Raw genomic sequence first — 14231 nt, forward strand, 5'->3', positions numbered from 1 at the left:
GCTCCTTGCCTTCTCACCTTGGACCTGCACCTGATGGAGCAAGCTTTGACTGGAGGATGAAATAGGAGGGACCCTAGCACCTCTCCTTGTACTCTATGTTTTGGAGCCTGGCTCCGTTTTAGGAGATGAGAGATTTTTTTTTTTTCCCAGTTCGAATCTTATTTGCAAATAGTGCTGGGATCCTGAGATTCCTCCTCTCCAGGGACTTACATACTCGACCACCTCATGAAAGAGAAGTGGACAGACACAGCTGAGCACAAACCTCTCTGATTTCACAGTGGCCCTGAGGGAAGACGGAAGATGAATGAAGACGTTTCTGAAGAAGGCTCACTGGGGGGGGTAGGACGCACTGCCTTCTAGTTTCTGAAGTCCTGACTGTTTGCTGGGCAGGAAGCCTCGTTCTGCGTGTCCAAGAGAACAGAAATGGACCTTGGCATGGAGGCAGGCTTCAGGTCCGTGCTGGCAAGAACTTGTACCCCCAGTCAGAGCTCTACAAGAAGAACGAAGCATTGCATGGGAGATTGTGAGCCCTCTCACCACCCAGCTGCTCCCCCTGCCCCCCAGAGGTGTTCATAGGCTGGACAGCTCCCCGTTGGGAAGCTGCCCCCAGGATTTCTGGATTTAGTGGAAGACTGACCTAGGTGACCTCATACGTCGACTCAGGTTCTCCAGCGATGCAGGTCTTCCTTAAAGTGTCAGGTCCAGGAGAAGAAGGACACCAGTAGGCAGGACCGGATGATTCTCTCTACCCAGCCTTCCTCAACTCCCTCCGGGCCCACCTTCTGAGTAGCAGCAGCTCCAGAGAGGCCCCTGCCTCTCTCTTCGGTCCCCTAGCCTGGGAAAGGGCTCGGGACCCTGCAAGGGGACCGGGATGGCGAGGTCGCCCATTGGCTGCGTGGCGCCATGTGAACGTTGTTGGTTGGTTGGCGGGAGGGAGGAGGAGGCGGTTTCCCGGGTAACGGAGGGGAAGGAGCGGCGGCAGCGGCGGCGGCCCCGGCTGAGGAGCGCTGGCCGGAGCGCGGTGCGAGACCGGCTGGAGGCTGCGGCTCCGCGAAGCCGCGTGGGCGCAGGTAGGAGCTCGCCGCGCCGCCTCCCAGGGCAGGGCTGGGCTGCCCCGCGCCACGAGCGGCCGGGGGAAAGTTTGCAGTGCGACGGGACGAGCAGGGAGGAGAGGACTTGGGGATGCTCTGTGCTGGGCTCCGGGGCCGGGCAGGGCGGGGACTGCCGGTGGGGAGTGGGCTGGCCCCGCACCGACCCGCGCAGGGGCCACACCTGCGCTCGGGGACCCTGGCGGAGGGTCGGGGCCTCCTCTGCCGGCGCGGCCGCAGCACAGAGACCCCGCGGGCGGGCGCTCAGCCACCCGCGCACGCCGACGGCCGGCGGGCCCTTGTTCAGAAACGTGCTGGGAAAGTGTTCCCCGGCAGATGCGGGCTGGGGCGCGCGGCGCCGGGCTGCGAGGCGGTGCTGGAGCTCCGCGGCGCACTTTCCCCGCCTCGGCGGCGCGGCACACGCCCCCAGCCGGAGTGGGTGTGCGTCCCTCCGGGTGTGCGTGCCCGAGGCTGGGTGGATCTCCGTGTGCGTGTTCCCGTGTTTCCGGGTGTCTGGTGTCTGCGTGCCTCTGTGCGTTCCCCTCTGCTTGACGGTATCTCTGGGTGTATCCTCACGTCTGGGTCCCTCTGTTTGCTGTTGGCGTGGGTGTCTGTGAACGCCCTCTCCGAGTGCTTGTGTCTGATTATCTCTGCCGCTCCTTCTGTCGGCATGTCTGTGTATTTTCGGTTTTTGTGTGCGTGTGTTTCCTCTCTGTATGCTTGTCTTGTGTACCTATGAGTGTGTGGGTGTGCGCGCGCGCGTGTTTTCTGTCTGTGCCTCCGTTTTCTAGCCACCTCGCTCTGGTACCTGTTTGCGTGTGACCCTCTCTGGGTGGGTGTGCATCCTGGTGTGTGATCTCAGCTTCTGTAGGTATCTGGGTGGGTGTGTGTGTGTGTGTGTGTGTGTGTGTGCCTCTAAGTCTACGTGTGTGTATGTCTGGATCTCTGTGAGTGTCTACTATGCCTGTGTCCGTGTGTGGCTGAGTCTCTTCCCTGTGTCCATATCCGTGTGTGTGTGTGTGTGTGTGTGTGTGTGTGTGTGTGTGTGTGTGTAGGTGGATCCGAGCCGGGGGCAGCGAGGCCGGGCCTCTCCTTTCCCCCGGCGTTCTCTCCCACGCTGGGGGTAGCCGCAGGCCGAGGGGCGAGGGCGCGGGCGGGGAGGGGGCGCCCGAGCGCCGGGAGCCGCGGCGCCTCCCGGGTGTGCGCTCCGCTGAGCCGGCTCCTTTCTTGCGGGCAAAGGGACCCCGGTGGCGGCAGAGGCAGCCCGCGCGGCCCAGCTGGGGCCCTAGTGACTTATTTTTGTGTGTGATCCTTTCTTTTCTTCAGGGAAGAGGCGGGAGCACGCTCCGCTCGCTTGCCGGGCGCAAATAAAGGCGGGGGTTGGTGGCTGGGTCAGCCCTCCTCGCCGGCTTAGCAGTAGCGGCCGGCTCGGCCGACTCCCTTCGGGAGAGAAAAACAAAAAAGAAAAAAACAAACAAAAAAACCCACCCAAATTAAAAAACCCAGCCTGGAAACCACCCTGGTTCCTCTGCTCTCTTTCTTACATCTTCTGTAACTTATTTATTGATTGATTCATGAAAGGCTAGGTTTCCAAGAAGCTCCCCGTTTCCCCTGTTGGCACTGAAGACTAATTAAAAATGCTGTGTTGGTGATGAGTGTTAATTAGACCATTGGAAAGACGGATGCACCCTTGTTTCAGAAACTGAACTACAGTTATAAGATGAAACAGGTCAGGCTTCCCTTTCTCGCCACCGCGGAAAACCCCCCTCCCCCAACATTTAATCCAGGTTTAAAACCAGTTTTCCCAGTCTCCAGCCACCTGGGAGAGGGAGGTTTGGTGGGGCTAGAGAGGGAGAGAGAGGCGAGAAAGCCAAGGGGGCTTTGCCCAGTTTTAAAAACTCTGGAGAATTTAAGAAGGGTGTTTTACGAAACCATATAAAATGGGCTCACAATTCTAACGCAGAGGCAGAAGGAAGGAAGGAAGGAGTGCCTTCTACCTGGGCGGGCCTGGCCTGTGGCTTGTCTAGCACCTGGAATCCCAAATTGGCATTTATCAAGGGATAGAGTTTCATTGCAGGAAGGAACCTCAGTGGGCCTCTTGGAAGGATGCCTCTATATCTGAGAGTAGATCCTTTCCCGGACCCCCATATTTGGGACTGTACCTCCAAACAGAGTCTTAAATTTTTTCCCCCTCGGGGATTGCCCAGAAAGCAGGAAGGATTTGAGCCGCTGTGGAATGGGAAGTTGAAGCTTTTTTGGAGACTGTGTTTGGTCCAGGCCAGAGAAAGCCCTGACAATGTGTTCAGGATGTCTTCAATATGACTAGATTTATCTTCTGGACTTTAAGGGGGAGGCGGGGACTTGCCCTAAATATCCCATCCCCCATCTGATGGTGCAATTGGGTCCAGACGACTCCTCCTCCTCCTCCTCCTTCCTCCTTCCCTTACAGCTGCTCCTGGCTGACTTATGGCACAGAGAGAAGCTAGTGACATGTTGCTGCATTGAGGGATCATTCCAGCAAATGTGTTGCTTTTTCAACAATCCATTAAATGTTCTCTTAGTCCTACCTTTCAGGTTTTTGTTTTTGTTTTAAGTGTGTTTAAACTTTCTGAGATTTCTCTGGGCAGTGAGAAACCAGAGATTTTACATCAGGACTCGCTCCAGGGAAGCCCTCCCTCCTGAATCGGGAAACAGATTGGATACAACAGCTAGCTGACAGCAGCATCTCTGCTGTCTCCTTTCTTGGGTACCCCGTACCCTCCACCCCTCCACCACCATCCCCAGCACCAGGACTGCAATGGCCCCAGAACTGGTGGAGACTGGCTCCCAGAAAACAACAAAAGGCTCCCAGGAGGGGTTGAACACCCTCTCACTCCCCGCTGATGGGGAGGGATTTCTGTGGTGAGAACGTCTGTCCCCATGTGCACTTGGGGCGTGTGCGCCGGCTGGCCTGATGGGATGTGACAGGGTCTCACCCGGGAGAGAGAGAGCTGGGGCCGGGTGCAGAGTGAAGGAGCCCAGCGCTGTGAATGAAACAGTTCCTCTGGAGAAGCCCCTTCCAAGTAGGAGACCCTTTGGCACCTGTCTTTTTAAAAAAATTATTGTTATTCGTCACGAGGAGAGCCAGGAGCTGTAAAAAGTGTGGACTCTGGATTCAGGCTGCTTGTGAAAAGCCAAGTAACAGTGATCCTGCCAAAGAGGCCCGGATATGAGCAAGGACTGTGAGGTCAGATCTGGGTTCAAATTTCAGCCCTGCAACCTACTGTGTGGCTTTAGTTAACTTACTTGACCTTCCTTATCTGTTGTGTTATTTCTAACACAGAGCTAAGAACCCCTCACTGAGGCAAGAGAGCTGGCAACAAGCCCTTGATAGAGATAAACTGAATGAATGAATGTGTAAATCAGTAGACAGTGCCTGCCCTGTGACAAGCATTCAATACATGCTAGCCGTGAACATTTCACCTGCCCTTTGTCGGCAGGTGATCCGTCTTCCCACTCTTGCGTGCGATCATCAGCCCCGCTTTACAGATGAGAACACTGAGGCTCAGAGCGGTTAAGTTACTTGCTTAAGTAACTTGCTTAAGAGTTCACTTGTGGAGATTCAGACCTACATCTGCCTGAGCCTCCTAGTTTGAAGTCTCAGTGTAGATTCAGAAAAGGGTACTTTTGCCGGAATGTATTTGCCTTGCGAGCTGGAATGAAAAAGCACGGATCTGAGGTTTCACCTTGGCCGGGGATCCCTCGAGGGCGCTTTGGAGGTAGTGGTGGTGGGCAACCAGAGGGTGCCTCCTTCTCTGTGGAAGCTGAGCTGTCTCCTGGGCTAGCAGAGGGCCTCACCCGTGCTGCCTTTAATGTCAGCCGCCCTTGGCTAAAGGAGGTGCCCCTCCTCTGGACATTTCGTTCTCATCGATTCCTGCCAAATTCAGAGCATTTGTGACTTGGGAATTCACTTGCCAAAATCTGTTCTGGTGGAGTGTCTTTTGTGGTTTAGGACAAGCCTTCAACCTTTCTGCCACTTCTCTCCCCTCCCCGAGAGAGGAGCATTTCCCCTCTTCCTCCTCACGAGCCCTTTGTGGCTGAGTCTCTTGTCCCCCTTTTAACCTGCTTTGGCATTGAGCCGTGCGGAAGCCCTTTGTGATAGGGGATGGCGTCGGCCTCATTCCAAAGTAGCCACCGGTCAGGACAGCTGCAAGGGATGGTCTGAGGGCTTCTGTCTCGTGCCCACTGCGGCCGGATCTGCCCACAGCTCTCCCGGAGGCTGGCGCGGCCTGAATTGTAGAATGGCCAGCGAGTTGATTAGAAACGCTGGCAAGAAACTCATGCCTTGCAGGGAAGGGCTTTCCCCCTTTTTTCTTTCTTCCCTGGTACTGCTGGTGCGATGTATGGGAAGAGGCATTCATAATTATGCGTTGGTGCCTCTTCATGGGAATTCTCAAATACGTTCCCACCTCTGGGATGCGCCCGAGGAAGGGCACACCCCGTGCGAAACGTGTTCCTGGGTGGGGAGGTCCCTCCCCTCCCCTCTCCTCCCTCCCTGTCCCTTCAAGCTTCTGTGACGTCAGCCGGGAGGTGACTGGGTGCCTGCTCTGCCTGCAGGTTCCAAGGCAGGGAACGCAGCAGCTCGGTAGCACAGTCGCCTTTCAGCCCTCAGCTGATCGAGGCTGCTCTTTTTCGCCTCCCGGGCGACCCTGGCGTCCCGCCGGCCACACGCCGCCTCCGCAGCTGTAACCGAGGGGGAAATGGTGATGGCTTTTTGCTTCACAGACCCCTGCTTCCCTGGCTCATCCTACCTGGGTGCCTTATTCCTGTGGTGGTGATGGTGACGCACCCCCCGCCCCGGGTTTGAAAGATAAGCCATTTCAGGCTCTGGTGCGCCGATTTCAAGAACAGGGTCCTCTGTGTGCCTCTCACCAGGAGGAGTGGGGGACCCCATGAGGCCCCCCGGTTGCTCGTCCATGGATGTGCTGGGGGTGCTGAGGGGCTCGGAGCAAGACCGCCGGCTATTGCTTGGTTGGGGCTCCAGATGGTGGGCAAGACAGCTCACACCTGAGTTCTTCCACGGAAGACAAATCTGTTGAACGTTGTCTCCTCAGGTATGGGTCTGACTCCATGAAGAAAGACGACAGCCCGGGAGGGGAGCAGCCTCTGTGATGAACGCTCGCAGGAACTGTGAGGGGCGGCTTTGCGAGCAGCGTCGGCGGTGATTTATGGGAGTCGGGGGCTGCCGGAGAGGGATGTGGATGCTATCAGCGCGGTGGATTAAATGCCCATTTACATCGTTACTGACATATAAATTATCGGTGCCAAGGAGACAGTGAGGGAAAGGATTTCGGGGGCAGTAATGTGGCACGTGCCCCAGGACATGGACTCGTCTTTGCCCAGATCTGTCCCCTGGGCTCTCAGGAAGCCGGTCTCGGAACTGAAGTAAAGCCCCAATTCCCAGCTCGCACCATGCCAGCAGCAGCCGCCCTCATTGCTGAGGCAGTGATGGCGAGTGAGGTCCCCGAGTGGGTTTTAAGAAGTCGGGAAGACCTTTGAAGAGGGTCGCGTGCGTTTCCTCGGCTGGAGAGGGCCGTGTCCGGCCGCGTGCATGCGCCCCTTTTGCCTGGGATATTTTCCTCCTCCGTGGATTTGGAAGCCTCGCTGAAGGAGAGAGGGATTTTGTTCCTGGGAAATGGAACCGGTTTCTGAGGCCAGCCAACAGCAGAAGAGAAAGCTGGTCACCCACGGACTGGAAGATCAAAAGAGGGTGAGTGGGTAGAACTCCCGTCTCTTGGCTTGTGGTGCTGGAATTGCTAAGCTCGATGCAGAGAACCCAGGTGGTGGTCAGAACCTTGTGTCCTCGTTATGCTTGCTTGTCTTTCTCGGGTGAAGCAGGCGGGGTGGGGGCTCCTGATTTGCTAGGTCCTAGTGCTGGGCTTGAAGTGCGCGAGGGGACAGAGGAAGAAGGGGGAGAAAACCGCATTTCGCCCGCAAGCCAGAAAGTCAAAGATTTATAAGCTGTTGCTCTAGGAGTTAACAAAAAGTGGTGTGCTCTCGAAGTCGAATATGAGCTTGTTTGCACGGAAGCCCCCTTTGGGATTCACACACTCTTAGCACCTTTTGGAAATGGCGCTCCTGACAGCAGTGGTTTCGTTTGAGTTATGCTCCGCGTGGTCTGCTGGCTCTTGTGTTTACGGATCAAAAACATATCCTACTCCAGGCTTTGGCCCCATCTGTGAGAATGTCACAGCCATTTAAAAAGGCCTGTTGAGTGTGGGTCATTTGCTGTCATCGGTCTGAAAGCTGCAGTCACCCAGGACCCGTGTCTACCGGTTAAAGTTCAAGTTGCCTTTAAAAGCCAGACACATTCAGGAGTAGCACTGAGTGGCTGGTTGTCTCGAAAGAAAGCCAAAGCTGTGTCTCCTCACTCCCAGGGGAACTGCGGGGACCAGGCGATGGCAAGGGTTAAATGCGGCTCAAGCAGAGCCAGAGTCAGTGTTAATCTGAAAATAATTTCCTATATTTCCTTTGAAATGTTGTGGATGTCAGAAAAACTTCTGGTGATCTCTTGGTGTGGAGTGGAGTATTCCTCTCCTGTTTCCCAAAGACCATTTCTTCCTGGAGAAAAACAAGTGGAGGCGAAAATTAGCCTTACAACTTTTGCCTGTAATTTAGATGGCTGTGTGTGTGTGTGTGTGTGTGTGTGTGTGCGCGCGTGTGTGCGCACGCACGCGCGTGGAAAGGATTTTGGATGGGGTTTCACTCTGACTTTCAAAGGATAAAAGTCAACGGAAACAAATTACATTTTATAAGCATAGATACTGACTCCATTCCTAAAGAAAAATACTCCATTCCTGAAACTACACTTACCATTAATGCAGGAAGAATGCCCACTATCTTAGGCGCCTAGATAAGTAAATTTGTTTTGTGGTGTTTGACTTACTCAGTGTATAACCTGCTGGGTCTGTCTGCTCCTATTTCTGCAGGAGCTTTCTGAGAGACTGGAGGACAATCGGTAATTGTTGTGAACAGAACCTGAGATTGACTGCATTTTACGAAGGGTTAGCCAAGTTTGGTATCCAGACACTTAGCGGAGGAACATTTGGGACCTCTGACACTGTAGAAAATTTTAATTGGGCTGGTACACCGAGATAATATGCAATTATGACGGCCTCTCCTTGGCTAGGTGTGGATGTCTGCGTTTCCCATCTGTGTTCTTGGCTCTGGCTGTGTTGGGTCCACATGTACTATGGAGCCTCTGCAAGTAGAATATAACCCCAAGTGAGGCTCTGCAGCAGCTGGGGCAACATCAATTGGTCATGCTCAGCTGACATTCATTTTAACTTGAACTCTAGCCGTCATGGCGATTATTAAATTTATAATGATATATGTAAGATCCATTTTAATGACTCTCTACGCTTGAGTGAGCTCTCACTTGCGCTGGCAAAATAAGGCTTACTAGAGTATTACATTTCATCTCCTACTGAATTTTCCAGGCTGTGGTTGAAACTTTGCCGAGGAGGAGTGAGATTGTTTTTCCCGATAGGCATCGGGATCCCGTTCTGTCTTGCTCAAGTACAGTTTTGCTCGAGTACAGTTTCTGGGCTTCTAGAAATACTGCCACCGCGGCAGCTTCTGTTGGTGGCGGCGGCAGCTTCTGTTGGTGTGTGCATGTGTGTGTTTGTGGGTAAACACACACCCCATTTGCGTCAAGTGTGAAGCTAAACAAGCCTCCCGGCGTGCAGCCTGGAATGTCTTGTCCACGGAGCTGAAAGGCGACTCTGCAGCGTTTTGGCTCAGATATCTCGGGTGAGCTGAAAACTCTCTTCAGGGGGGGATTGGCTCAGAATCCAACAAAGGCACAATCAAGGCATCTGCCTGGGAGCTGGGAAGTCTCCACCAGCATGCTTAAGTTACCAGGCGTTCATTGGCACCTGATCCTTGTGGCATTGCTGTCAGTTTGTGTGTGTGCGTGCATGTGTGCATGTGTGTGTGCTCGTGCATGCATGTGGGTGCACGTATGTGTGTGTGCATGCATGTAAGTGTGCGTGTGTGCACATATGTGTGCGTGTTGTGCACGTGTATGTGTGTAGGACCGTGGTGGGGAGCTAGGGGGACAAGGCAGAGGGAGGACGATTAGCTTCAATTTTGATATATTTCCTATTGTCCTGAGCAGCACAAGTCACTTTCTCTAGGGTTTGGTTGGTTTCATGCAACTCAGTGTAGCTTGGCCCTTGTTTGGGGTTTCATATAGATGGAGTGGCTAGTTTTGGGCTCCTCTTGGTGGTACTTGCCTGTGCTTTCTGTATAAAGAGCGCCATGAGCTACTGACCCCAGAAAGCTGGGTTCAGATGCCCAATGTGCTGCTGCATGCTAGCTGTGCAACCCTGGGAAAGCTATTTAACCTCTCTGATGTTTAGATTCTACATTTTTTTTTAAATTTTTTTTTTCAACATTTATTTATTTTTGGGACAGAGAGAGAGCATGAACCGGGGAGGGGCAGAGAGAGAGGGAGACACAGAATCGGAAACAGGCTCCAGGCTCCAAGCCATCAGCCCAGAGCCTGACGCGGGGCTCGAACTCACGGACCGCGAGATCGTGACCTGGCTGAAGTCGGACGCTCAACCGACTGCGCCACCCAGGCGCCCCTAGATTCTACATTTTTAACAGAGGATGGTAGTATTTAATTGCGGGGTTGTTAAGATTAAATGAAATAAAGCTGGTAAGGAATTTGGCACTTGGTAATTATTTAAGTACTGTTCTGTATATTCTTGGGACAGTTTGCAATGCGGGAGTCTTTTTTTGTTCTTAGAGGGTTGCATGTGATTTTGTCTTAAATCTTAAAAAAGAAACCCTCAAGTAATACATCCTCATTACACATTCAAACATTACAGAAGAATACAGAGTGAAAATTCCTCTTCTCTCTAATTCTATCCAGCACTGACCGCTATTAACAGTTTGATATATACCACTCCTGACTATGTTAGTTTGTGTTGCTTAATAAAAATGGAATCGCATTGTACATATTTTTAAGAAACTTGCTTTTTCACTTAATATAGTGTGCATCTCTGTCTGAGTCACTACATACACACCTTCCCATGCCTTTTAATTACTAAATAGAGTTCCATTGTAGGATGTGCTGATGTTTATTTGAATAATCCCTCGGAGATGTACATTTAGAATGTTTCCAGGTTTTTGTTTTTGCTCTCTGATTTTTTTTTTGGTACTGCAAAATTCCTTCATTCATTTTTTTCAACAAGTATTTATAATAAGTGCCTTCCATGTGCCAAGCACCATCTAGGAGCTAGGGATAAACTAGATACACAAGGTCTCTGTCCTGAAGCTTACATTTTAGACCAGCGCTGTCCCGTATAACTTTCTGCAACGATGGAAATGTTCTATTTCTGCACCATACAATGTAGTAGCCCCTAGCCATAGCTGGCCACGGAGCAATGGAGATGTGGCTAGTGTGACCGAGGACCTTAATTTTAAATCTCATTTAGTTTATTTAAACTGAAATAAACACATGTGACTAGCGGCTACTGTGTTGGGGGCGTGCCTCTCCGAACAGTAAGCGGCTGGCAAGTTGACTACATCATTTATTTGTGGACAATGGTTCATGCTCTAAAGAAAACAAATAGGGCATAGTGGTGTAATGGGTGAGGGAGGGGTGGATTTCATATTTATAATCAGTTTTCACTTCCTTTTTAATAGAGGGGTGACTTACATCGGTAAAGTGCATGCTTCTTAAGTTTACAGCTCGGTGAATTTTTATACCTCTCATACATCTGTGTAGCTACCATACAGATCAAGACACAGACAATTCTTTGCTCCCAAGAGGGTGTGACTTAGTGGAGTGGAGGGGATGCCTCCCTGAGGAAGTGCTTGTGACTGGAGACCTCACTGATAAGAAGGAGCTGGCCATGGGACAATCAGATGGCTGATTTTAGATGTGCACGTGCCCACTCTCATCATGCCACTTAGATGGGTTCCATTCAGAACTTCCCCTCGGGTGACTCCTCTTGGCATCACTCTGGGCAGTAGGTCCCGTGCATTCCCCAGCACTTGTCAAATTTAAATTCTGTGCTGAAGTCAGGAAAAACCCAGAGAGGCACAGGGCTGCAAATTGCTACGGACAGAAATTCAGTGAGGTAAGTATTGTTCAGTGCGGTAAGAACCCACTTACCTCGCATAGATGGGAGAAGTAAAATTTCCCTGACAGACACCTATTGATCAGTCAGGGGAATGACTCTTTGATTGATTTTTCTCTACTCCTCCTTAGAAGTTTGTCCTTCACAGATGGAGCTTTCCCACAGAGGATGAACACTGTAAAATAAGAATTGTTCAGGGGTTCTTAAGATACTTGATGACTGAGTGGTGACAAAGATGGCTTAGTGTGAATTCTCCTGGCTGTCAGCTTCTCAGCATGAAAGCATCCTGGAGACAGTGTTTTAAAAAATGACTTTGGAGAGGGTGAACTCGGGCTTAGTGTAATTAAAATCTCCAAGGTTGGCTGAACTGCTCTGGATTGCCAAATCCTGCCCTGCAGAGGGGAATATATTATCCTACTGCCCTATCAGGTTCTCCTCTTCGTTTTTATTAACGGCGTCCCCAACTTCCCTGTCACCTGTGGTTGCACTCAGAATCATCTTTTGCCTTTTGCCCTGCCCCTCCCCGCACCGCCCCCCCACCCTGCCCCACAGCCAAGTTCACTACTTTTCCACACAGTCATCAGGGACACTTGCTCTTAAGCCACCATGTATCTGGGGGCTCTTTTTCCTCTTCCTGATCTCGCTACCGAGTTTCAGATTGGAGAATTCTTGCCTGGTTGGTAGCATAGTCTCCTGGCTTCTCCTGGAGAAGTCTCCATTTCTTCTTTGGTCCATCCTCCGCTCCTGGCCAGATTAGTCTTCCTGGAATCCAGCTATTATATCCTAGTTAATGATTTCCCCACCATATCCTCCGAAGAAGACACTCTCCTCCGCTCCTGGCACTTTACGCTGTGGCCAACTTCTGGCGTGTAATGGGTAAAAGTTTGACTCTCATTGGAGTCTTGTTGACCTCAGCTTCAAGCCTGGAGAAGTTCTGTAACCTCCCTGAGCTTTGCTCCTAGTGGTATTTACTCATAGGTTGTAAGGTGCTTCGCACCGTGCCTGGCACGTAGTAAGTAATCGGTAAGAGGGGACTGCTGTGACCGTCATAGTCACCCAGTGTCTCTTACCCAGTCCTCTTGCCAGACTCTGACTGCTCTTCTGTGAACAACCTGCCCACTTCCTCCTACTCCTGAGACTTTGCTTATGCGTTGTGTCCCCCTGGACGGCGCCCCCTCGAGGCCCCTCATCCATCCTCTGTGAAGAATGGATCCTCCTCAGAGAGCCTGGGTGGCTCAGTCACTTAAGCGTCCGCCTCTTGATTTTGGCTCAGGTCATGATCTCACGGTTCGGTTTGTGGGTTCGAGCCCTGCGTCGGGCTCTCCACTGACAGCATGGAGGCTGCTTGGGATTCTCTCTCTCTCTCTCTCTCTCTCTCTGCCCATCTCTGCTCACACACTTGCTCTCTCTTAAAATAAATAGACTTTAAAAATATTAAAAAAAAAGAGTGGATCCTCCCCATGTTCCTATACCTCGCTCAAGTGCTGCCAGAGTTAACAGTTCACCCCATTTTCTTCGCGGCCCAGATGCTTTTACACATGTCACACCCCTGCCCCAGATTATCGACTCACTGGAGAAGGGAACAGCCTCATCCATCTCTCCATCCCCTGGCAGACAGTAGGCCCCCCAAAACATTGGTTGAACATGGTTGCTTTGAGATTCCTCTTTTCCTGTGGTCCTAAAGCTGGATCTGCTCTTTCAAAGTGGCTGGCTTAGTATGTCCACTCGTATAGAAAGAAGAGGGAGAAATCGGATTCAAGGAGATGGTTAGGAGTTCTGTGCGGTGATTGATATGTTTGATTAAAAGAGGACAGATTGGTTGGGTCTGGTGAGTGGAATAGAAGAAAGGGGTAGAGTGAAGCAACGTTTTGAAGGAAGAAGCAGGAGAGTTGGGGTTCATGGCTAGACTGGTCACCAGACCGACAGAGGCAGGGCGGGGGGTGAATCTAAGATGTTGCTAAGCTTTGGCACTTCGGTGGCTGGAGGGAGCTTGGAGGGGGTTTGACGTCATGACATCTTCTGATTGTTTATCTCCACACAAGGGCTCTTGACTCGGTTTGCACCAGCGGGCTCAAGCAGGTGTCGTGTATTTTCAGACAAAGAAGGAAATCAAGACACACGTAGTTAAAGGTCATTTCCCAAGCACACGTGATTAAACTCGGTAAATTTTTCAAAAAGGATTGAGAAACTAGATGAATAGGCTCAGGAGAGGGAAAGGATCCTATTGAACAATCGCTGGGTACTGCAGAGTGTAGTAGACACCCCTTTTGTTTTCTCTCGCTTAGATCTTGATGTAGATATTATTAACCCATTTTACAGATACAAAAGCTGCGATGAAGGGGCTCTCCAAGCCCCTTGACTGTAGCACCTCACTGTCATTTTACCTTGACATTAGGGTTATATCTCTACACTTTTTAAAACCAGATTTTGCTTTGAAAATCGTTTCTTCCAACTTCGTTGCAGTCATACATATGTATATACATGGGTGCATACACACACGCGCACACACACACACACACGCACACATATATATATACTCCATAGCAGGATTGGCTTTGTGACACCTTACAGGTGTTTGCTCGTTTGGGAACTATGTCCATATTATTCATCACATCAGCACTACAAGCCACCCCACCCTCCCCAAGGTCGGTCAAAGGCTGTAATGAGGCTGAGCAGCATTAGAAGAATTCTCCTCTGCCCTAGTGATCTGAACTCTGAGGTGCTGCCAGCGTGGGCAGGGCTGTGGACACATGGATGCTCACGCATCCGGTGAGGATGCAGGGCCTGGAGCTCTTTCCAGATGAGCTGAAATGCTTAGTCTTCAGCCTGGGCTGCTGTGCCTTTGGAGCCCGAGGTAGCAGCAGTTACAAGTTGATCTGCCTCCTGACAGCTCCCTCCCGGAAGGCCTGCCTGTCTTCCTGGCATCAGTGGAGGGGGTGGTAACCAAGTGCTCCACGGATGGACACCCAAGACCTACCACAGCGGATTTCACATGTCATTGAAGAAGGAT

The 14231-nt window shown here is 51.6% G+C and overlaps 1 protein-coding gene across 1 annotated transcript in view; it reads left to right on the forward strand.

The window, feature by feature from the left end:
- Positions 1-990: 990 nt before the first annotated feature.
- Positions 991-14231, forward strand: part of NAV2 (neuron navigator 2) — a 739922-nt gene continuing 726681 nt past the window's right edge. The window contains exons 1-2 of the mRNA XM_043580801.1: positions 991-1070; positions 6182-6837. Coding sequence (XP_043436736.1) covers positions 6763-6837 — 75 coding nt within the window. The 5' untranslated portion in view covers positions 991-1070; positions 6182-6762. The remainder of the gene's footprint in view (positions 1071-6181; positions 6838-14231) is intronic.

The sequence above is a fragment of the Prionailurus bengalensis genome, chromosome D1 (assembly GCF_016509475.1).
Source record: "Prionailurus bengalensis isolate Pbe53 chromosome D1, Fcat_Pben_1.1_paternal_pri, whole genome shotgun sequence".
NCBI classification, from domain to species: Eukaryota; Metazoa; Chordata; class Mammalia; order Carnivora; family Felidae; genus Prionailurus; species Prionailurus bengalensis.